Source organism: Sporobolomyces koalae (genome assembly GCF_050403365.1).
Source record: "Sporobolomyces koalae JCM15063 DNA, S_koalae_JCM15063T_v1_ctg15, whole genome shotgun sequence".
NCBI classification, from domain to species: domain Eukaryota; kingdom Fungi; phylum Basidiomycota; class Microbotryomycetes; order Sporidiobolales; family Sporidiobolaceae; genus Sporobolomyces; species Sporobolomyces koalae.
This window is the reverse complement of record NW_027481756.1, coordinates 133137-156542: the sequence shown is the minus strand read 5'-3', so window position 1 is coordinate 156542 and position 23406 is coordinate 133137. Positions and strand designations below refer to the sequence as shown.

The window sequence follows — 23406 nt, the reverse complement described above, 5'->3', positions numbered from 1 at the left end:
GGATGGTGATGGTGGTGGTGGCGGCTTCGGCAGAGGAGGAGGTGGCGAAGGAGGAGGCGGAGCAGATGATGGAGGTCGATGGGCTGGCAAACAGCCCACCCTTGAAAGACAGATCAAGGGCAACAACTTCGGTCCGCCGGACAAGTCTTTTTATCCGACTGCACGCTTGCGCTTGAATCACTCGCGCGAGCCAGTTCATCCGGAGGCTGTCGACCAGAACTTGCCGCTCCTCGGAGTCAAGCCGCCATGCCTCGCCGAGTCGAGATTTACCTACTTCGTCCAAGACAGTGCTCCTGGTTGTCTACCGCAGGATGACTGGCGCGAACGTCTAATCGCCTTGCAGAAGCGCACCTGCACAGGAGGAAACTAGTCAGATGCAGCGAAAAGCGGACGAGACGGATACTCAAGCTCACTGTCTTGGATGAAGTGGGTCATTCTCGAGTCGGCGAGGCATGGCGGCTTGACGCCAAGGAGCGGCAAGTTGAGATCGACAGCCTGCGATGAATTGGCTCGCGCGGATGATCCAGGCGCAAGCGAGCAGTCGGATAAAAAGACTTGTCCGGCGGACCGAAGTTGTTGCCCTTGATCTGTCTGTCAAGGGAGGGCTGTTTGCCAGCCCATCGACCTCCATCAGCTGCTCCACATCCTCTTTCGCCACCATCATCCTCTCTTCTCGCAATGTCATGAGGCCATGGCTGGTCCATGAGGAAAATCCCTGCTGCGAGTGGTCCTACGCGGACGTACCAGTCGTAAATATGGGAAGAAAGTCCGCAGAGTCGAACCTTGCTGATGCGCGGGGATGATGGCCAAATGCTGCGGCTGCCAGTTCTGCATCGGTTCGTTTGCCGGGCCGACTCGAAAAATCCTGTGATCTCGATTACAACTCCGAAGACATTCATGCGGTGACCGAGTACGACCTGTAGCCTCTCCCGCATGTGCTAGCGTCAGAACATCTCGTAGAAATTGAGCGGGCATAGCGGACCCCCAGACAAGCGATTTCATCCAGAGTTAGCCTTCTGACCCTCCGTTGTCGTTATTGTCCTCGGGGCGAGACACAGCAGCATTGTCGTCTGGAAGGGAGTGGCGCATCCAGGGACGCTTCCTCCCTGTAGACGGCCTCCAGAACCTCTTGGCGCGAAACGAGAGGTAGAGTCTCGGCGTATCGAATACCTAAGTAACACGTCAGTCAGTATCGTTTGCGAAGCATGTAGCGCAGAGCGAGAACATGTGGATAGGGCGTACTTGCTGAAGTTGCGCCAGGGCTCGAACTCGAACATCATTGTCCTCTGTAGGCGTGTTTCGAGTTGTGTACGACGCGCAAGTCAGAAGATGAGTTTAGAACAGATTGTCAGTCTCGTGTTCCGATGATGAGACAGGCGTGGAAATCAGTCTCGCGATCAAACTCGACAGGAATTATGAGACAAATAGTGGCATTGCCAACTCACCCTTCGACCATCGCGGAAGCGAGAGCGTGTCTTGCGCGCCAGGCTCGCTCCCGCCTTCGAGCACAGCTTGACCTTGCGCAGTCGATTGAGACCCGCTCGGGACAGGACGAGGGGAGCTTGCGGGGGTCGAGGTTTCCGCTTCATCTGTCAACGCGCGCGCTACTGTCTGCTCGGTGGCGAGGTTGCGGCCGATCACGCCAGGGCGAGACTGAGAGAGAGAGGGAGGCGGAGGCGGCGGTAGCGGGCGAGGAGCTCTGGATACGGGCAGTCTCGCAGCTGCCTGAATCGGACCCACCGGCGGCGGTGGGGACGGCGAGGGCGTCGGAGACCAATTCGGTGTCTCGAGCGAGTCGAGCGAGAGTTCCCCGGCTCCAGCCGGAAACTGGTACATCCAGCGGTCATCTGACGACATGGTGATGAGCCGGGACCGCTTGACGGTTGGGAACCCGGACGTTCAGGGTTCTGTGCGCTGCACACGGGGGGTCGACTGCTAGAGACGTGGTCAAGTATGTGCGTGGGGCGCGGGAGACGAGCAAGGGGATGGCAGGTGACGAAGAGCGGCGCGCTCAGGCGCGACAAAGGCGAGAAACTCCGAGCATTCCGCGCGGGTCATCTCACGTCATTCCTCGACTCTTGCCTACACCACGATGACTTCCTTGTATTCGAACCCAGAAGGTGGACTCCCGGTCGCTATCGAACGTGTCCTCGGAACGCTGTACACTGTTGCGATCATCGGGTTGTCGTGCGCGTCGCCATTGGAGCGATATGACCTCAGTACAGTGAGCCTCCGTCCTGCTTAAGTCTCGTTGTTGAACGTTCGAGACTCTCAGACTGTATACCTCCCCCTATCTTGAGTTTGACTAGGACCTTGTAAGGTCATCCGGAGCATCGGTTGTGCACTCGCCTTCGACCCATCTCAACGTAGTATGCGTTCGCGTGCGGTCTGCTTTGGCCCTAGGGGGACAATGTGGTCAATGAGACAAGGTCTGCCTCTTTGGCGACATTGTCAGTTACAGAATGTCTGGGGCGGACAAAAGCAGACCATACGCGAACGCATACTGCGTTGAGATGGGTCGAAAGCGAGTGCACAAACAGTACCCCGAATGTCCGCGTAAGGTCGATCAACCTCGAGCCCTAGTGTACAGTCTGACCACTTCGAAGCTCACCAAAGAAGTCTGGTCAGGAAGGAGGCTCACTGCTCTGAGGTCATAGCGCTCTGAGCCATCGGCGACCCACCTGACAGCCCAACGAGCGCAATAGCTCAGAGCGTTCAGGGCACCTGCTCAACAACGACCGCGAGCTAGGCAGTCATCAGGTCTCGGATCCGATGAAGTCTTTGGTTAGGCAAGTGTCGAGGAGTGATTGTTGGACGACCCGCGCGCGATGTCCGGAGCCGCTTGCCCGTGCGAGATCCTAGCGTTGGATTGACTCATGCGATCCTCGGTGGAGTGATGATAACTCTGCGCCTCGTCTTCCTCGTCGTCTTGTGATTCTTCGTTAACTCCAGACCGAGCAGAGGTCTCGTGATGATTTCGGCGCAACGAGTACGCAATCTAGTCGGGCCTCGCAGACTCGCATCTCGACACTCTAATCGAGACATAGAGAGTGATTCGCAAAAATAGGGACGAGTTAGGTCTCTCAAATAGCCGCAGACCTGAGCATGGTGGGAGGCAAAACACAACAGGGTACGATTCTCGAAAACGGACACGAGACGGGGGATACAGGAAGAGAGGGACGCCAGCCCAACACCGGTACAACGCATGACAGCAGCAGCACACGAGACGAGACGACACGATCGACCAACGACGGAACATTCCACGTTTCAATGATCGCGAAAATGGGCGCGCCGATGCTACCAAGAGGTCGCTGAAAGTCGCTTAGACGTGGTGCGAGACGTTGGCGGGGTTCTGGCCGAGAGCCTTGGCACGAGCCTCGAGCTTGGCAATCGACTTCTTTCCGCCTGAAAAAAAAAGTGAAAAGAACACAAGTCAGAGAACGTTGCGCGATTTTACGACTACCTCCCCAGTGATGACGCTTACGTAGCCCTCCTCCCCAATGTTGGCGGGTAGATTCGTACTTCTCAGTGTAGTTGACCTTGATAGCCGAGACGAGCTTGGCGAGCTCAGCCTTGTCCTCGGGCTTGACCTCTCCGAACGCGAGAACGGAGGCGGTCTTGCGGCCGACAACAGCACCGAGACGGGCCTTGCCCTTGACAATGGTGTAAGGGATACCCATCTTGCGGCAGAGGGCCGGGAGGAAGACGACGAGCTCGATAGGGTCAACATCGTCGGCAATGACGACGAGCGAAGCCTTCTTGGCCTCGACGAGCGAGACGACGTGGTTGAGTCCAGACTCGTATGGATCGATCTCCCCGTCTTGACCGTCTTTCGTGAAATGTCGAAAGTCGTCCAATCTCTCTCTCCGCTGTATGAATCTTATCTCTCAACTCTTTCCAGTCTACTGCTATTTCTACCGCTCCCCTTTCCTCGCACAACGCACGCCTGACAAGGAAGACCGCGTGCTGGGCCTGATGATCGGTCATTTTTGCGAACGATGCACAGTACTGCGAGTCATTCCGCCAATTATCGCTAGCGCAAGTCCTTCCTCACTATTCGAGCTCAATCCAGACCTCATCATACTGTCTGAAGTGGATACGAGTCACCGTCTGTCTCGCTGAGGGGAGGGTCGACACAAAACGCCTGCAGGTTGCAGTCATTGCTACCCTTGCATGATCCGCTGGACGCCTCGCGACTGCCGTGTAGCGCTACCTGCGAGGGGTTCGTCTCGCCTGTACTGTACTTCTTCCAGATCCCGCCTAGTGAGCGACTGTCGACCACCAAAATGCTCGCTTCCTCAGAATCATCGGAGTGGCAGACGCTTGACGTCTTTGAGCTGACCTTTCTCGAAGTTTTGATGACGCAGAAAGTCGAGCTTCCCATGACCAAAATTATGCGCGACTTTGCGCGAGGACCTCGCCGGACATAAGAACCGACAAAATAACAAAACGGGTTCTGATCGATCGCGCCCACTCTCACTTTCAGTGCAGAGTAAGCTAAGGGCTATTTGTTAGTGAACCGGGTAAAAAGCAGTCCCGGGCTTGCCGACGGGAGCGCACGGAGCCGCGAGGGAGGAGAAAAAAAAATGAATTCGAAAAAATCATCATGCGTGGGTTTTGTCCACGTCAGCCTCGAGCATATGGCATCATCCGTTCACTGTCCACGACTCTCTCTCTCCTTCCTTTCCTTCGCACTCTTCTGCACATAGACACTTGAAGGTATGTGTGCGTGACCGCCTCCAGGAGTATTATCGATGACGCTTACCCTGTCGGTGTATTTCTCTTCCCTCGCCCCCACGTATTCACCTCGAACACGCGCTCTATTTCCGCTCTACCGCCTAGTGCGACACGTTCTCTTCAACATAAAGTAAGAAAATGGTTTCCACTGCTACTCTCAACAACGGAATTACGATCCCCCAAGTGGGGTACGGATCGTGGCAAAGCGCCACGGGAGAAGTCGGCGAGGCCATCAAGGTCGCTTTGAAAGCTGGCTACAAGCACCTTGACTTTGCCCCTGTCTACCAAAACCAGGTACGCAGTTGCAGACGCTGTTCAGTGTAGCGCAAAGGGACCAGACTTTTGACCTGTTTGCTCGATGTTGCGCCATTCAGGTCGAGATCGGCAAGGCTCTCAAGGAGGCTGGTGCGAAACGTGAAGAGCTCTTCATCACTTCCAAGCTCTGGAACAACTTCCACAGGCCCGAGAACGTCGAGGCTGGTCTCGATGACACCCTCAAGCAGCTTCAACTCGATTACCTTGACCTTTTCCTTGTAAGCTTCCCAGCCTCTGCGCTACTTCACAAGCGCAGAGGACTTAGCGCGCTTCACCCTGCAACAGATCCACTGGCCCGTTCCTTTCGTTCCCGAGGGCGAGCTCTCGAAGAACCTCTTCCCGAAGGACGGAGATGCTGCCAAGATCGACACCGAGACGAGCATCATTGACACCTGGAAGGCGGTCGTCAAACTGCTCGACACGAAGAAGGTCAAAGCTGTCGGAGTTTCCAACTTCAACGCCGAGATGGTCGACGCGATCACCAAGGCCACTGGAGTCGCTCCTGCGGTCAACCAGATTGAGCGTCACCCTCTTCTCAAGCAACCCGAGCTCATTGCCCACCACAAGAAGAACAACATGTACGTTCCTTGCTTGCACGGTCAGGTCTGATACGACAGGGGCTGATGCGAGTTTTGGTCTACCAGTCACATCACTGCCTACTCGCCTCTCGGTAACAACTCGGAGAGTCTCCCGCTCTTGATCCAGCACTCCGAGATCAAGCGCATCGCCGAGAAGAACAAGGTCGAACCGGCTCAAGTCTTGATCGCGTGGGCCCAAGTCGGCGGACACTCGGTCATCCCGAAATCGGTTACCGAATCGCGTATCATCTCGAACTTGAAGGAGATCACCCTCTCGGATGAGGACTTTGAGGCGATCGAGAAGATCGAGGAGAACGAGGGTACCAAGAGGTACAACATTCCGATCAACTACGGTACCCCGAGTTGGTACATCAACGTCTTTGGAGACAAGGCCGAGGAGAAGGCTGAACTCAAGGTCAACATTGGCAACTAAACGAAAAAGGGGCATGCAGACCGCGTTGTTGGCGGGGTTCGAGCGCATCGTTTCTTTCCCCCTTCCTCAACTCAGGTCATTCGTACATAGAGCGCTTCGTCATCATACGTTTCTGTCAAACGTAAAGCAGTACCTTTTCTTGACCCATTACGTCTGTTGTCCTTCGCCTGAGAGCCGTATCGAGAGATGCAGCTGCATCGTCGTGGTTTTCTTAGACCGGTCCTTTCAGACTTGTACACGTGGACAATGTCGTGGAGTTTTCAGGACGCCGTGTCAGTCCGCGCCAACGAAAGAGGTTGTAATCGATTACGTCAAGATGCGCCAACATCCCGGGCGCGAATTCGAGCGCGACTTGTTTTGTTCGAGACACCGCCTCCCGGCCCCAATCTCTTTCCGGCCACGCAACACCAAGAGAATGGCAGACTATCTACTCGACCTAGTGGACTTGGGCGCCCCATACCTACCTCGAGCCGTCACTGCACCGTTGTACACCCTCATCTCTCAACTCCCCTCATCACCTTCCGAAATCATCCACAACCCGACTTCACTCGTTCCCCTCTTCGTGACGGTGTTGTCGGCATACTTTGCATTCAACCAATTCATCGGTACCGCTCGATGGGCGGTTCGAACGGTGATCAGTTTACTCAAGTTGGGCGTCATCGCGAGTACGTTCGCTGCCGTGTACATGGGATACGAGAATGCTGGAACCGAGAAAGGCGTAGTTGGAGGTATTCAAGAAGCGTACCACACGGCTGAACGAGTCGGTAGAGGGGTCTTCAGTGTGGGACAGAAAGGGTTCGGATGGTATTTCGGCAACTCGTTTGGAGCGAAGAACAATTGGGATTCGAGAAGTGCACGCAGGACGAGACGTTCGACGACGAAGAGTACGAATGCCAAGAAGAGGATGTGGGAGGAAGATCCGGAAGAAGTCGATTTGGGAAAACAATCGACAGACGAGTTTGTCAAGAACGCGATGGACAAGGCGAGAGGGATTTGGGGAATCTTCAATTCGGAAGAAGTACCTGCGACAGCAAAGAAGAATCGGAATGCGAAACAGACCCGATCAGGATCGAGCGCAGAAGGAGGAGGAGGATTCGTTTGGAACTTGTTGGCGAATCAAGCGAAGAAAGTTTGGAATGACGCGGTTCAAGGGCTCGAGCAACCTGGCGTCACGACCTCTCACAAGAATCGCAACCGGAGAGGTTGAGCAGGGGTGAGCCATTCGTTCTTCCTTTTTCGGCTCGTTTCGCCAGTTGAACCTTCGAACCATCTCTTCTCGACAGTGCAATAGCCGAATCGTATGCCTTTGAATTGTCGACTTGTACCAACCGAGCATCGCTGTGACAATATCAGGAAACAGAGGACCAAATGCTGGGGACTCCCCGGCCTGAAGTGTGAGCCCGTACAAAGTTGGGTCACGACGAGCGAGGAGTTTGAGCGCTACGTTGTCCTCGAACGGCGTATGCGAACAGATCTGAGATAGTGCCCCTTGTGGAGCAGGAACGGTAGCTACAGGCGCCTGGTCGAGCTTACTCTTGCTCATATTCTGGATCGCGAGAGTTTTCTCTTCACCTCCGAGACGATCTCTAGAGCTGCGTTATACACAGCCAAGGATCTGCTGAGAGAAAGTTCGAGGTATGCGACTTGCGATGAGCAGCTCAGGCTCGCACGTACGATCTCTCTCCACTTGACTAGATTCGGCTTCCACCTTTCACTCGTCTCGCTTCAAACGACTTTGTCGGCCAAGCACCCAAGCCAGTGACACTTTGTGAGTACGTAGACCGTCTGGCTTGCAGATCGCATCGAGGTTCGGAAGTGCGAGAGATGGGGAAGCCAGTGATCGAGCGGACTGATCAGCTGGCCCGATGGAAGCACACCTGTTGCGCAACGGGATTCAGCACACTGTTGGGACAGTGATTGCGACAGGGACAGCCCTCTGCGAGGCGGACAAGCTCTACGCTTTATCGGATCGCGTTGATTGCTCCGAACACCGCTTCAACGACTCGCCGTCTTTCGAGGGTTACACAGCAAGCCGTCTCGAGGACATGGCACAGATTGACCATAGACTCTCACTGCACCACAGACATTGAAAAGTCAAGGGAGCCGACATGACGTCCGGTTCCCCCTCGGAAGGATCGCATAGCACTCCCGCTCGACCTCCTGCTCGGAACAAGTCGTCCTCGTCCATCTCGACGACCAACACACATCGATCGAATTCGACGACGGGGACGGGCAAACCTAGGAGGAACAAGTCGGCCGTGTCGCTTCACCATGGACACGGCGCTGGACATCACAACGTCTCGTTCACGCACCACGGTCCGGGACATCGCAAGTCGAGTCACGGTGCTGCTGGTAGCCAGGCCATGAAGAGGAGGAACAGCAGCCAGTCGTCTCATTCAGCGGCAGGAGGGGGAGGAGCAGGCGGAAATCCCTTTGGACTCGGCATGACGAGCATGACGAGGAGCGACAGTCAGGACGGTCAACACAAGGCTGATTCAGGGCATGCTACCCCCGCCGAGCACGAAATGAAGACGCACCATGCGAGACCGGATCTCGGTCAGAGGCGGACAAGTTCGAGTTCCAGCACGGCGACGGTCGTCGCAACGGGCGGAGGACGCGCAAGGTCAAAGAGCAACGTCATGGCGCGTAGACAGAACTCTGGAGATGCTGTCAAAACACGAGACTCGCACGGCAGCTCGAAACACGCAGGCGAGGCCAGTGCGGATTCGGCAGAAGGCAAACGTCGGGAACCGAGTACGAGTGTCACGTCGACGGGCGATTGGACGAGCGAAACGGATTCGCCTCTTCATATTGGACGCAAGTTGCCCGATGTCGAGGTGCAAAAGGAGTTCAAGCCCGAAGGCACATCTGGACTGGCCATGGCGCTCGAAGGCGGTACTCAACAGAACCAGCAGCACAACGGGACCCAGCAACCTTCGCGCAATGTCACACCTTCGCGCTTGCGCAAGACCAAGTTTCAGTTTGCCGACGATGACGACGACGACGACGATGACGAGGAAGAACACGAGAACGAGGAAACGAGTAAAGAACCTCTGCCCGAGATCCCGGCTGCAGCGATGCCTCCCACCGAGACGCCCGCTCTTCCTGCTCTTCCCGCTGTCCTCGAAGCGATCACTCCAGCTCGCACACCTTCCCCAGACGAGACCCGCGGAGGTCCTGAAGCAGTTCCTCCCGAGCTCACGCAAGAAACTGCTGCGCTCCAACCTCCAGTGCCTACTTCTGCTCCTCAAGGAATATCTCCTCCCGACCAGGCAGAGTTTGGTGAACCGCCTCCCGTCGCAGGACCCGAACTTTCAAGATCTCCTTCGCCCATGTCTGGATCCTCGGAACGCCGTCCTGGGGTGCCTGAGCCCAGTCTCGCGCAGGCTGCGAATGTCGAAGAACCGAACATGGCGATCGAAGTAGACAAGGCCCATCAGCAACAACATCAAGGCGCAAAGTCGCAGCCGCGGCCGACGATTAGCGGCCATGACGATTCTCCTCATCATTCCAACAAGGTGACACCGGAAGAGGGTCGATCCCCAGCTGGACCGACTCCAACTATGTTGCAAGAACAACAAGCCCACAAGGAACGCGCATCATCTTGCAAAATTCCACCTTCTTCAGCTTCTCAGCTCCAGCACCCTCAGCGCAAGCAGCCAACTCGCAAATCCTCGAACGCTTCGGTTCTCTCGCTCGCGTCGGCAAGATCGGCGGCACCGTCTCTCATTTCTCGCATGGCTCCTGCACCTCACTTCAGACGATCGACGACGGGCATCGCACCGGCCGTCAGTCGAGACGCGATCGTTCGGGGCGAGATGTCAACTCCTTCTCCCGAACCGGTCGCTGAGGATGGTAGGTCGACCGCGCAAGTCGATTCCCGAAGGAACGGAGCACGGTCCGCATCGTTCACTCATGAACGCAACCCAAGTCAGGGTAGCAACAAGTCTTCGACTACCGCACCCCGGGTCGACTCTCCGATGAAGCGAACAAAGACTTTCGCCGCTGGCGAAATTCGCAAGCCTCGAACAAGCGATACCACTCCCGGAGGAGGAGGCGCGCTCGCTGCTCTCGGTCAGATTCATCAAGCTGCTACTGCTCGAACGCCTTCAGCAATATCTCCTGGAGGACATTCAGATGGTTCTCGAACCCCTGGTGCCCTCACACATGCTAAACGATCAGCGAGCGGATACTTTTCGTCGGCCCTGCGAGGCTTGACCTCCCTACCTTCGACCCTCAGCCCTCCGATCTCGCCTTCAGCCGGTGCATCGTCGTACACTGGATCAAACGGTGGGATCAGTGGCTCCGGAGGCAAACATCCAATTCCGGGGCCAAACAGTTCCCAGCTGACTGGCTCGTTCTCTCGGAACGGTGGGAACCGACCGCGCTCGTCGCCCTCTCCACAGCAACCCCCTCTCATTGTCAAATTCCTCGAAGAACCTTCTCTACCCTTGCCTGGTCCGTCTGGAGGCGCTTCGTCAGCCCAGCAAGACTCGACCGCGTCGACTTCTCCTCGGGCACATCGGCCAAACTCGTTGTCCCAGGCGCATCGAAACGCATCGTCCGCTTCACTCGCCATGTCGCGTACTCAACAGAAAGCCCTCCTCGCTCGAGACGCTCCGTACTATTCGGGCAACCCTGTCCCGAACGCGACCACATCGACCACAACCTCGAACGGTCAAGGTCTTGCACCTGCGAACGGTCTCGCACCCCCTCCAAGCCCTTCACCCATGTCACAAGCGCATCCGTACCTGCCTTCGAACCCACCTTCGAGTGGGGGAAGCTCGAATCCAGCTGCAAACGCGAACGGCATGCAACGGTGGGCGTTCGGGTTGATTAAGGAAGCGGAACGGATCGAGCGTCAATGGCGATGTATCGAGAAGTGGCGCGATCCAGTCGGCGAGAGTCTCGAACGCGTGTTACACCAGAGCGCGAGTCGCGCGATGGAACGAACGAGCAGTGCGAACGGCAGCGCAAGTGGACGAGACAGTGGTAACGAATCTGTGAATGGACCAGCCAAGCTCGGGAGGATTCAAAAAGGAAGATGTGAGTGAACTTGCCACATTCCTTGGGTTCACAGGCCTCGAGTGATTCTGACCATGCAACGCTTGTATACCGCAGCCCTGACAGCACACTAGCCCTTGATGCTCTCTATCTATTATTGTGCACTCTTTCTCTCGCGTAGTCTCTCGTACACGGAATCGTACCGTACTTGTTCAATCGAATTGTTGTCGCATTGATCGAAATTCAGGGTAATCTCGAGAACAAGGACATTATTCTCCCGGACTTTGGGGAGCAGCAGATAGTGTTACATGGAAAGAAACGAACTGCGAAAAGGAAATGGGAACGGGTTCAAAGGATTGTTCAAAGCGTGGCGGCAGGACCCGGAGGAGGACGTCGGTTTGAAGTTTCCCGCTCAAAGAATCCACTCGTGTAACTCAAACCGGATGCCACGTCAAACACCTTCTCGCCGACTCCGAGGAATGTGTCGGCAGTTTGTCGTGCGGGACCTTCAGGGATGCCGGCAGTCGAGAGTCTGAGCGAGAGAATGCGAAAGTCAGTACACCGGACTACGACAGGGCAATCGTTGCTGTCAATGCTCCATGACGTAGCGATTCCTGTTTGTTAATCTCGCGGTTCCCGAGAAGCAGGCCGCATGACAGGGGAGTTCCAACCTGGCCATTGCGGATTTGGGCAACCGGTTTCGCCCGTCTCGACATCCGCAGCGCTACCGCCTTCGCCGTCCCAGTAGAAATCTGTGTGATGCGGTTGAGACAGGCTCCCAACACTGCCACTACAGGATCCTCCTGACTACTCATCGAATGGCCGAGGTCGTGCCACTTACTGAAATCCCGTCTGCCTCTTCATGCCTGCTAGGACCGTCGTCACGAGGACAACGTCCAGAGTGTAGTGCACCAAGCGACCAAGAACCATGATTGTAAAACGTGCAAAGGTCGAGAAGTGAGACGAGCGACCAAAGGTATCAAGTGGGGGGGAGAGTTGCAGGGTTGTTGGATCGAGACGTCGACACGTGGCGCTGTGTGAGATGCAGGAGGTTGAGCTTGAGCACGAGTGGGCTCACGAGAACGCTTACATCGGCTAGGGAACTGTGCTTGCGAAGCGTCGAGTTTCAAGGAGGCGACAGGTTTCGAGACGATTACGCGAAACCTCCCTTGTCTCCATATTTCCGGTTCACCAGGCGGATACGTCTGAGCTCGCTAGGCAGCACAATTCATAATATCGGACAGGTCTCTCGTATCAACCGCGCCAGAAGCAGAACGCATTTGACTTGCGATTATGCACATGTACAATGTTCAGGAACGTTCGAACGTTGCCTTCGCTACAGCGTAACAGCGAACGGCGAATCTTTACGGAAAATTAATTTTTTGTAACAAAAGTTGATCGTTTTTCGGTGTCAACTTTTCGCAACGCTAGAGGTTGATTGGGGTACCAATGGAAAGCCCGCGCTCTCTGTCAGTGCTCACCGCACGAACGGTCTGCTCCTCCGAGTGGTTGACTCGTGATGGACGTCGAGGTTTCCGTGTGGGGAAGGACGGCCTCACTTCTCGCCTCTCGTCCTACAGGACCTTCTCGCCCGTGGCAGATGCAGACAAGACAGTACAGGCTTACGATCGGTAGCGCAATCAGCCCCCAGCGCTGCGGAAAGGTGACACCGAAAAATGATGCATTTACTTTAGAAAAATTCTAATTTCCGTAAAGATTCGCCGTTCGCTGTATATAGCATCTACAGACTTCTGATTTCGACACTATTCAACTGAATCGAAGCGGAACAAGAAATTCGCGAGATGATGGGAAGAACGTCTATACGAGTTTGTTTAGAGGCAAGATGACAACTACTCGAGCAAGCTAAAGAAGTGCCGAGAATACCTAAGGAGAATGAGAAAAGCGGAAACCTTTTTGGACGAGCAGAAAATACCGAGGGAGAGAGAGAGAAGGGGAGAAATGTTTACTGAATGAAGGATAATGACCAAAGTCGACATGTACAGATTCACAAGAGGTTGCGAGTGGATGGGGGAAGTGGTTTTCCTCTGGAAGGAGAAAGCCGAAGAGAAATCTATGTGGTCGAGCGAGGCTCGTTTAGAGTTCGTCGGGCGAGAGCTCTCCCGCCGACTGGTAGCCCCACGCGTCCGAGTTTTCAGCCTCGCTGGTAGCACCGGGAGTCGCGGGAACTGTGTTCATACATCGAGATCATGAGCTATCAGAGATCCGAGGATAATGACGATGTGCAAGGAATTTGGACGTACCTTGTTCATCGAAGTAGAAGGACGCCGCACTCCTGGGCGTGCGCGGAGTACGAGGAAGTCGAGCGGTGGTTCCGACCGACCAAATAAAGTATGCGACGAGACTAGAAGCCATGGTCAAGCGTGAGCGTTCTGTGTCGTGTGCTAGAAAGTTGGGACCACTCACCCGGTCCATCCAGTCTGGTGAGACGCGCCGAGACCCTTGCCCGAGTCGGCGTGGAAGAACTCTGTTAGGAGAAAGTGAGGAAGATCAGCTCAGTTGGATTGATCTAGTTGATCAGACAAGCAGCGACGAACCGTGGAATGGCACGAAATCGCGGAAGAACGGATCCTTGTTGAGCATCTCGCTGCCACCGTTGCACGCTCGGTTGCCTTCGTTGTCGCGAGCAAACAGGTTGATCACGCGGTGCTGGATGTCTTCGGCGACGTTCGCCAAGTTCATCTCGTCTCCCGAACCCGTGGGGCACTCGCTGTCAAAGTCGTATGACCGTCAGCCAAAAGTTTTGACGCCCACAACGCAGCTCCCGGTATACTCACATTTTGAAGTTCGAGCCGTAGTATTGGTAGAAGCGTTGGAGCGATTCGATGAGGAGGAACGTTGTCGCAAGCCAGATGGGTCCACGCCAGTTCGAGTTGCCGCCAAACATGGCCGAGTGTGAGTCACCGGGCCAGTAGTGTACGCTGAACTCTTCACCATTGACATCCATCGACCAAGGGTGTTCCTTGTGGTCGCGCGAGAGCCTGGACCACAGTCTCGAGTCAGCGTTCGAGCTCGGACCAGGTAAAGGATAATCGAGAACAAACGCACGATCGGATACCGTAGTCACTCAAGAACTCGTTCTCGTCGAGCATACGGTGAAGGATACGTCGGAGACGGTCCTCACTAGCGAGCGCAAGCAATCGACGGTCACCTTTACCGCCAAGCGACATGTTGGCAATGTTGCGCTTCGACAGGTCATTGCGGTTCGAGATGAACCATTCCATGCGCTTCTTGAATCCCGGGAACCTCTTGATCGCAGACGGCTCGAGCGTGAGCGTTGCGTACAGCGGAATAAGTCCGACCAAACTGCGAACGGGGATCGGTTTCGAGTTTTCGGGTCCCCACGAAATCTGTAATGGACGGAATTGCAATTGTCAGCGTCGTGTTGCTCTGACCAATGGAGGAGGTAAAAGGAAACATACGGCATCAAAGTAGAATCCTTGCTCATCGTTCCAGAGAGACATCTCGATCTTCTCGCCGTTGTGGAAGGTCATGGCGTCTGCAATGAACACAAAGTGCTCAAAGAACTTGCTCGCAATGTCCTCGTACACGTCGTTGTGCTTGGCGAGCTCGAGGGCAATGTTGAGCATCGAGAGACAGTAGAAGCCCATCCATCCAGTTCCATCGGCTTGGCGCATCGTTCCACCGGTCGGGAGTTGCTCAGATCGGTTGAAAGGACTGATGTTGTCGAGTCCGAGGAATCCTCCTTCAAACACGTTCAATCCGTCCTTGTCCTTGCGGTTGACCCACCTACAAGCTCAAAGATCTCAGCACGAGTCGACAGTGAGATTGCGAGTGGGGGAGGGAATACTGACCAGGTAAAGTTGAGCAGGAGCTTCTGGAAGACTCGCTCGAGGAACTTGATATCCTCGCGGCCGTGCATTTTGCGCTCAATCTTGAACACTCGGAAGGTAGCCCTGAGATTCGGGAACGACGGGGTCAGATCTCGAGGAAGAGAAGCGTTCTCGAGCTATTGAACGTACCAAGCATGAACCGGAGGGTTGACATCTCCAAAGTTCCACTCGTACGCGGGCAAAGCGCCATCAGGCTTCATGTACCATTCTCGAGTCATGATATCGAGCTGCTTCTTGGCGTAGGCGGGATCGACCATGGCGAGAGGAATGCAGTGGAAAGCAGAATCCCAAATGGCGAAGAAGGGGTACCTGCGCGAGCAACGTAAACAAGCGGTCAACACTATCCTACACAGGACCGCGTATACACGTCGTAAATACTCACTCCCACTTGTCGGGCATCGAGAGAATGTCCTCAACATGGAAGTGTCGCCAATCCTGAAAGTCAACGTGCAGGGTCAGCGGGCTTGTCCGTGAATCCGCACATTGCGAGCGAGAGGGATTCTCACCATGTTGCGAATGTACTTGCGCTCGGGAGGAGGAGCTGGTTGTCCTGGGTCTCCCTCGATCCATTCTTTCTGAATGAACATGTAGAACTGCTTCGTCCTGTGTATAGTTCACTTCCAGGTATAAGTGGACAAGCGCGAGAGGGAGAATGGTCAAGCGAGAACGGACCAGAGCATGCCGGAGAGAGCTTGACGCATGATGTTGCGCAAATCGTCACTCAGCGCACCCGAGTTGAACCTCGAGTAGAACTCGTCGGAATCCATCCTCCTCTCCTCGACGACTGTGTCAAAGTTCTCGTCATCCTGGATCGCAGAGTCTTGCTCGGGAGTGCGAGGCGTGAGCTTGAGACGAACGACCGCGCATCCACCGTTTCCAGGAACGTTGCGGAAGGTGTAGTGGGCAGCAGCCTTGGTACCCTTCTTCTCGGGGTTGACGAATTGGCGAGTATCCTCCTGCTCGTCCTCGCGGATCGTTGAGTCGGACTCGTATCCGTTCTCTTGATCGGCCTGAGCATCTCCGTTCTGCTCGGTGGCACGCTCCTTCCTCGGGAGCGGAGGTCGGTGGGAGGGGATGATGTGGTCGTGGAACGCATCCTTGACGTAGGGAACCTTGTTCTGTCCGCCCCAGATTCGCTCAAAGTTCGTGTCGTTGTCCGTGAACAAGAGTTCGGGAGTGACGACCTCGTCGACAAAGATGGCTTCTTGCGCGTCCTTTTTGCCGCGAGGGCCAACTGGAGCTGGCGACGAGTTGGCGTACAGGTAGTAGCGTCCGAGGTGCTCTTGGTTTGCCTCGATAACTCCGTCGGCGACTTGGTGCAGCTCGGGCATTGCCTTTCCGGTAGGACGCTCCTTTGGCCACGACCAGGTGTTGCGGAACCAGAGTTGGGGAACAAGGTGGAGCGTTGCAGCATCCGGACCTCGGTTGTACGCGGTGATACGAACCGAGACACCCTCGGCGCAGTCCTCGTCCTTGGCGTACTCAACGAAGACGTCCCAGTATCGGTTGTCTTCGAACGAATCCGTGTCGGTGATCTCAAACTCGCCGACATCGCGACCACGGTTTTGAGACTCGCGAACGAGCTGCTCGTACGGGTAAGCTCGTTGAGGGTACTTGTAGGCCATCTTCATATACGAGTGAGTCGGGGTCGAGTCGAGATAATAGTACAGCTCTTTGACATCCTCGCCGTGGTTACCTGTTGTATATTTTTACCGTGGGCACATCAGCTCCCGCCCTGTGCGCTTTATGGGACGGCACGCGCGACTGACCTTGGTGACCGGTAACTCCGAACAGACGCTCCTTCAAGATCGAATCGACACCGTTCCACATGGCAACAGAGAAGCACATCTTGCCGTGGTTGTCCGAGATACCGGCGATTCCGTCCTCTCCCCATCGGTATGCACGCGATCGAGCCTGGTCATGGGGGAAATGAGTCCAGGCGTCTCCGTTGGCAGAGTAATCCTCGCGGACGGTAGCCTAACAATGCAGCACGAAAACGAATCAGCAAGTCTGGTCTCAAATCGTGCACGCGCGGGGAAACGACTGACCCATTGACGTTCTGAGAGGTAGGGGCCCCAGCGCTTCCAGTGCTTCTCCTTGCGCTCGTCCTCGTCGAGGCGCCTCTCCTCGATCGACTTGAAGTCGTCAAAGACAAACTCCTGGTTCGCCTGCTTGAGACCAGGCGTAGGAAAAGGGTGGGAAGTTGCCTCTACGCTGCGCATGCTCGACATGGAGGGCGAGCGCTGCTTCGCGCCGTGGCTTTTCGGAGCACGGCCGTACGGGAGTCGCGAAGGGTGCTGGTGGGACGAAGTGCTAGGGTTGCGGTTGCGGAGCATCGAGCGAGCCATCGACTCGGGATCAGGGAAGTTCGGAGGGAGCGAGTTCTTGATCGCATCGTGCTTCTCGGCGGCGGACAAGTTCTGCTTCGCCGGAGGCTCGACGTAGTCCTGGACCTTGACTCCTGACGGCTTGGAGGAGCCGTTTTGGGAGTTCTGCTCGGCCGAGGCAGGAGCAGCTCCACTCCCGTTCGTCGCCTTGGCCTTTGTCTTGTTCGAGTGGGTGTCGTCCGAGTCGTCGGGGTCGACAAAGTCGTTCGCCTGTCCGTGGCGCTCGGGCCCAGCCTCGTATCCCCCTTCGGAATCGCGCCGACCTGACGTGGGGGGTTGCTTGCTCGATGATCGCTTGCTGCCGGCCTTCTTGATCGTGCCGGATCGGCCTACACGCGGTGCACTGCTCGTCGTAAGCGGCGGGCTGTTGCCGTTGCTAGAATCCGATTGGAGCGGCGAGGCGGTCGCGTTGAGTGACGGAGCCTGGGCATCTCGGAGCGCGAGCGATGACTTGAGCGGAATCGACTTCTCGGGAATGCTGAGCGACAAGGGCGGCGTGGCCGTGGTCGTGTTGCTCATCCTGCGTGCAGTGAGCGACGACGTCGACGAGGACGCAGACGTGTTCGATCCGACGGCGGCGTGGGGTTCCGCTGAAGACGCAGGGGGAGCTGGGGCAGGGGTGGAGGAAGGAGACGGACTACCCGCGGGCTTGGGCTTGCGCGCGGCAGCAGAGGAGCGAGGCATGGCTACGTGTCGCTCGCCGTCTGATTCCAGACGAGACTAGGGGAAGGGGGACGCCCAGAGCCTGAATTTCGTCGCCCGCAATCGCGATCTTCTTGCGACTCGGGCAGCCTCATGAAAAAATACATCATCTTTATTCCAACTTTCCCGCTTTTTCCTGGGGTAGACAGCAGTGCGCCCACAGTGATCCCGTTGAGCTCCAGCGACAGCTCGCGTCGATCGATCCCGACTCGCGCGGGGCCATACATTGTGCCGACGATAAAGTGCTGTGACCGCGTCCTCCTAGCCTCGAACCACGAAGTTCACGCGAATACTCGCGAAAGTAATTCGCGATTGCCTGTCGCGTTGAGCCGCACGGGAACGGGCCGAAGAGGAACGGAAACGACAGCGCGACAAGCGCTTTGCTCACAGCAATGTTCTGTGCATGAATATCGATGACACAATCTGGCCTTCTCAACAAACCGGCCGCTCGACGTTTCCGGGCGGCACAGTAGACAGCATGCGGATCGGAAATGTCTTGCATGTGCGCTTTGCGCGAGAGGATCAACAGATGAAACGAGAAATGTCACTGCTTTGACTGATACAGGGATCGTGCACAGTTTTGCTTTCTATGCCTTCTCAGGTGCTTCGTTCACGACGACCGGGTCCGTAGAGGCGGACGTTGCAGGTACAGCCGGCTCGTCTGCTGCCATGGATGCTGATGCTTGGGGTACCGGTGCTGGTACAGATGCTGGAACTAGAGGAGCAGATGGCGGTGGTGGTGGCGGCGGGGCGGGGAGGTGATTGGCTTTTTCTCCTACAGCGGCCGCGGGTACACCCGACGAGGCAGGTGCAGCAGAAGAGTCCGTTGGAAGGCCAGAATCGAACGAAGGTGGGAAAGCCGCTGGAGCCTGAACTGGAGACCCAGGTCGAGAATGTAAAGGTGTCACGGACCATGGGTCGGCAGAGTTTCCAGAGAACACTCTGAACAATAACCATCAGTACTCACAGGCTCGCTCTGCGAAAGCCGAAGAGGTGCAAACTCACGTGCCGGTACCGCCGCTCAGCTTGAAATCAGCGAATCCTTCTCCAAACCCGGGCATGAGCATTTGCGACCAGAATCCACCCTCTTGTAGCATCGTATCGACCGTGAAGGCATCATGTGCCGCACCTTCCTCGACGACCCCGTCTCCGTGCCCATTGAAGTTGAAACTTCCGCCCGGAGTGAACGTCGGCAGATCACCCATGAAATTCGGACCGATTTGTTGATCGAGTCCCTCGGGTCCGACCGAGTTGGCACGTGAGCGCAGGTACGAATCGAGCCCTGCCGCTCCATTGGTCGGGTTCAGCGGTTGAGCGAATGATCCGTTGTTGCCATTCGGCGAACCAGGTCGAGTCGGAGCGCGGGAATTGGCCGCAGTACGAGGACCGTTGAGTTTGTTTTCGATCAAGGCGCGCAGGAATGAGCCATCTGAAAGCACCCATGGGACGTGTCATGAGTCGAAGTTGATCAAGCCGTGAAAATGCGCAACTCACATAGAGCCGGAGTATGCTGTTCGTCAACAGCAGACTTTTCGAGGACATCGGCAGTATCTCGGACGAGTCGCATCGCTGCATCTTCGTCGATGAAGGACGAGAATGTCGGGGAAACAAGTTTGAGCAGAAAAACCGCGGCGTAACTCGCATAGACAAAGGTACTGTCCTGTTTCGACGACCAGGAAAAGAGATGGTCAATCTAGATTCTCGACTGTCGCGTTAGAGTATTGAATCTCACCATCGCGTATTTCAGCGTTCCGGAAGGTCCTAGGTGATCTCGCAAAATCGAGATGATGCGCTCGGCGGCTTCAAAGCAGAGAACGCAGTAGCGGGGCAGGTCGATAGAGGCTGCCCTGTCTTCGAGCGCATGCTGCACAGCGAAGGACAGCAGGAACAAGCGGTAGTAGGCGTGGTAGTAATCTGTGTCGGAAAGTCGATCAGCACAGCAGAGACAAAGAAACTGAGATCAGGCAGCAACTCACCTCTCATGGAATGCATATTCGACAGGCTGTGACCGTCTGCCTCCCTTACGAGATCCTCGTTCTCTGTCCAGTCGCTGCGCCACTGGTCGAGTTGCTGCAAGAACGCGCGCATCAACAGTGGGTAGTCGAGATGGGCGTTGAGTCCCGAAACGGAGCGAGTATCCGAGTAGAGCACATCGATCATCCTCCCAATGATGCGATGCATCTCGACCATGGCCGAAAGCCCCACGTCCGAGGCAATCGAGCCGGGCTGAGTGTACCAGTTTGAAGCGGAACGGATGATATAGTCTTCACGCGGGATTGAGTATGGTTTGCCCATTTGGGTCGATACGCTGAGTTACAAGAAACACGGCAGGTCAGTCAAGGTCGAGTCGACAGGGCATGACAGGCTTGTCAGGACTCACGATCGATCGCAAATGAACGAATACATCCAAGCTCGCTCGCGGTTCAACAGTTCTCGATCGTACAGCATCCGAGTGTCTTCATTGATCTCGCTCGGTAGCTGTGCGATCGTTTTGCGGTGCAGGTTGAGATCTGTCGCCATACGGATCGCGATACCGCTGAATTGGTCTGAAGCGGAAACCGGGGGCTCTTTTCAGTATGCGATTGTCGTTGGAGACGCAACGCAGTAAGCACGTACAAGTTCGCTCTTCCTCGAAGCGCTCGGCAGGCTGATTCCAACAGCACAGTAGCAAGAAGCCTTGGCAGATTTCTGTACTCTTGTAGCCTTTCGTCATGACATCGAACGCAACTCGTTTGGCTGTGCGTAGGCATTTCCGGTAAAGATCGTCCGTTCGTTTTGTGTAGTAGCGTGCAGCTACTGTACAGACTGTGGAGCGTGGATTCCCTATCAGCTGCACCTTCAAGCATCATGGTTGAGGTGGTGTATACGCACTGCAGGTGAACAAGAATGGAGAGCGAGAACCTGTAGCAGCAGGTGTATGGATTTCCGGGTCGAGGAACGGGGCCTGAGCATTTTTGGGGCGAGACATAGGTGAGCGGCCACGCCCAGAATTCGCGGCGAAAGTGACCGTACTCACGTGGCGATGGCAGTGCGTGAAGAAGATCTCGAACAGCTCGACGACTTCCTCGACGGAGAGGATCTTCTCTTCTAAGAGAGCCGGCGGCATTCTCTGTTCGATAACTATCCTTCGCAGTGGCAGGACTAGGTAATCGGAATCAGGTGAAATCAGCACGAGCGCAATTGTGTGTGCGTGTCCGAGCAGTGCAACGCGTAACTCACTGTTCATGGGACCCGGAGCAAAGTAGTTACGGTTCGCCATGCCGAGCTCGACTTTCTTCTTCTTGCTGTCTCGCTCGCCGTCCACTTTGTCACCGTCGCCAGCCTGACTTTCCGCGGTTCGCTTGCCATTGACACTGCCTTTGCCTTTTGACTTGGCGGCCGGAGCTTCGTCGGCATGAGCGTCGGAAGCGACCTCGTAGTCTTCGGTCAGGTCGACCGGACGCTTGCGAGTATTGCGAAGTGAAGCCTCCGCGAGTAACCCAAGACTGGCGAGAGCAAAATATGTAAGCATTCGGTACAATTTCGCACGAGACTGGAACAGGGCAACACTCACGGGTTGAGGGTATTGTCGGGCAAGCTATGTAGCCTCGGGCTGCCGTCAGTCTGACCAGTCTTGTCGCTGCCGACTCCGCTCCATTCCATCGGACTTTTGCCTGCGCTCTGACTGCTGCCGCCGAGACTGGGAGGTCGTGGTAGGCCGTTCGCGCCGTGATGATGCTGAGAGTGAGGATGGGCGTGAGGATGAGCATGAGGGTGGCCGTGAGCGCTCGGAAGGGGATGCAGGGAAGACATCGTTGGCTGCGGGTGGCTCGGATAGAAGTGCTGCTGTCGACCGGTTTCTATGCCGATTCCGCCTCCGATCCCTTCGAACCTGACCGCAGACTGCAGCTCGCTCGAGCCGTTTATCGATGGCAGCGTGATTGGATCCCTGCGCCTGATCGCGCTTTCGCTGTCTACTCGATGAAGCACGCCAGGTCGTGTCGCTTGCTGAGGTGGTCTCATCCCACTTCCTGGAGGTGGCCCGCCTGCGATTCCGGCGCTGACGGGGCCCATCCCGCCATCTCGACCTTGCCGGATTGCTTCGAGCGCCGACGCCACCATGCCTGCGTCCATCGAGACACCGATATGCACGTCTCCTCTACCTTCAGCACCTCCAGGACCAGAATCGAGCGGATGTACCGGCGCGTTTGCAAGGGACGGGTCTGTCACCAGCCCACCCGAGCCCGCCATCAAACCCGGGGTCGAGATCGACGCCAGAACCGACTCGAGTTTGGCTTCCATCGACTTGAGTGATTTGGCCTGAACAGAATCACGAGGTCAAATTCTGGTCTCCGAAATTTTCAGAGGAGATTGACCTGGCTTCAGCACGTACCATGGCGTCCGTCTTGCGGTTACTCCTCCGACCTCTTTGTGATTCTTCAAAGATACACTGCGCTCGTAAACAATATTCAATACTGTGATTGTACCAGAATCCGAGACCAAGACCGAAGAATCACACACCTCATGGCCGCCGTTCTTGCATCGTTTGCATGGAGGACCCTCCTCGGCTCCAACACAGCGCATCTTGAGCTTGCGACACACTGTGCACGCCCTGCTGCCTCGAGTACTCTTCTTCTTCGGCTCTTCGGATGGTCCATCTCCTCCAGTCGTGTCATCTCCACCGCCTCGGTCCGAATGGGACGGCCCGGCTTCGGGTTCGGCAGAGGTCGACGAGTAGTCGTCGATCGGGAGCGAGATATCGTACGCGTTGGTAGATTTGCCTTTGCCTGGGGCGTACATGTTTGTAAACGTGCGAGACTTTGACGGTGTTGGAGCGGTCGCGAAAGAAGCGAAGTTGCGTCAAAGGTTGAACAGCCGCAGCACTGGCACTCGGTCGACTCGGCTTATGCTCGGTCCACTGAGGAAGGTCTCTTGAATGTCGAGGCGCGAAGGTGACCGCTCGCGAGGCCTAGATGAGAGGCGGGTTCGGGAACAGTCGTGGAGGGTGTTTACCGGATCGGAGCGATCGGACCGTTCGAGTCCGGCTTCGGAGCAGGTGTCGAGTGCTTCCTTGCTGCTGATGGAGACGATGACCGTGCGATCGAGTCGCGGTGAGCGAGGCGGTGTCGGGCAGCCGTAAGCGGGTATTGAAGGAACCCGAAGGGCGAACAATTCCGGAACTTTTACAGTAACAATTGCGCGCCGCCGGCCTTCGGGAAATGTAATGACAGTATTCGCGGTCTCGGGATTGCTCTGCAACAGCTCTCTGCATCCACCTGCAACCACGCTTGTTCAAGGCTTCTTGCCAGTCTACTCTCGATTGCACGCACATTGATCGAATTTAGAATTGAGCTCGCTGCTTGCGCTCACGCCTCTCTGCTCTGGATCTTCACTCGCCG

The 23406-nt window shown here is 56.0% G+C and overlaps 8 protein-coding genes across 8 annotated transcripts; 3 read left to right on the top strand and 5 right to left on the bottom strand.

Moving 5' to 3' along the window:
• Positions 1-1008: 1008 nt before the first annotated feature.
• On the bottom strand, positions 1009-1857 carry JCM15063_004563 (uncharacterized protein; the record flags this gene model as incomplete). Its single annotated transcript, XM_076678556.1, has 3 exons — positions 1009-1170; positions 1243-1286; positions 1446-1857. The coding sequence occupies 3 exons, from the start codon at positions 1855-1857 to the stop codon at positions 1009-1011; spliced, it is 618 nt and encodes a 205-aa protein (XP_076534300.1).
• A 1465-nt stretch (positions 1858-3322) lies between these two features.
• On the bottom strand, positions 3323-3987 carry JCM15063_004562 (uncharacterized protein; the record flags this gene model as incomplete). Its single annotated transcript, XM_076678555.1, has 3 exons — positions 3323-3405; positions 3485-3869; positions 3952-3987. The coding sequence occupies 3 exons, from the start codon at positions 3985-3987 to the stop codon at positions 3323-3325; spliced, it is 504 nt and encodes a 167-aa protein (XP_076534299.1).
• Positions 3988-4875: 888 nt separating this feature from the next.
• JCM15063_004561 (uncharacterized protein) lies at positions 4876-6063 on the top strand (the record flags this gene model as incomplete). The annotated part of the gene is made up of 4 exons (XM_076678554.1): positions 4876-5031; positions 5112-5270; positions 5338-5630; positions 5697-6063. The coding sequence occupies 4 exons, from the start codon at positions 4876-4878 to the stop codon at positions 6061-6063; spliced, it is 975 nt and encodes a 324-aa protein (XP_076534298.1).
• Positions 6064-6478: 415 nt separating this feature from the next.
• Positions 6479-7270, top strand: JCM15063_004560 (uncharacterized protein; the record flags this gene model as incomplete). The annotated part of the gene is made up of 1 exon (XM_076678553.1): positions 6479-7270. One exon carries the CDS (start codon positions 6479-6481, stop codon positions 7268-7270), a length of 792 nt encoding a protein of 263 aa, XP_076534297.1.
• A 901-nt stretch (positions 7271-8171) lies between these two features.
• Positions 8172-11201, top strand: JCM15063_004559 (uncharacterized protein; the record flags this gene model as incomplete). Its single annotated transcript, XM_076678552.1, has 2 exons — positions 8172-11109; positions 11185-11201. 2 exons carry the CDS (start codon positions 8172-8174, stop codon positions 11199-11201), a joined length of 2955 nt encoding a protein of 984 aa, XP_076534296.1.
• A 226-nt stretch (positions 11202-11427) lies between these two features.
• On the bottom strand, positions 11428-11997 carry ATG44 (mitofissin; the record flags this gene model as incomplete). Its single annotated transcript, XM_076678551.1, has 2 exons — positions 11428-11599; positions 11909-11997. The coding sequence occupies 2 exons, from the start codon at positions 11995-11997 to the stop codon at positions 11428-11430; spliced, it is 261 nt and encodes an 86-aa protein (XP_076534295.1).
• Positions 11998-13161: 1164 nt separating this feature from the next.
• On the bottom strand, positions 13162-18010 carry JCM15063_004557 (uncharacterized protein; the record flags this gene model as incomplete). Its single annotated transcript, XM_076678550.1, has 14 exons — positions 13162-13253; positions 13329-13429; positions 13492-13552; positions 13623-13795; positions 13863-14066; positions 14134-14435; positions 14508-14835; positions 14901-15002; positions 15069-15248; positions 15322-15374; positions 15446-15542; positions 15612-16635; positions 16709-16916; positions 16988-18010. The coding sequence occupies 14 exons, from the start codon at positions 18008-18010 to the stop codon at positions 13162-13164; spliced, it is 3948 nt and encodes a 1315-aa protein (XP_076534294.1).
• Positions 18011-18615: 605 nt separating this feature from the next.
• Positions 18616-22807, bottom strand: JCM15063_004556 (Zn(II)2Cys6 transcription factor; the record flags this gene model as incomplete). The annotated part of the gene is made up of 13 exons (XM_076678549.1): positions 18616-18970; positions 19034-19457; positions 19523-19688; positions 19761-19942; positions 20005-20336; positions 20409-20574; positions 20645-20833; positions 20900-20972; positions 21045-21169; positions 21248-21513; positions 21582-22327; positions 22401-22457; positions 22529-22807. 13 exons carry the CDS (start codon positions 22805-22807, stop codon positions 18616-18618), a joined length of 3360 nt encoding a protein of 1119 aa, XP_076534293.1.
• Positions 22808-23406: the final 599 nt, after the last annotated feature.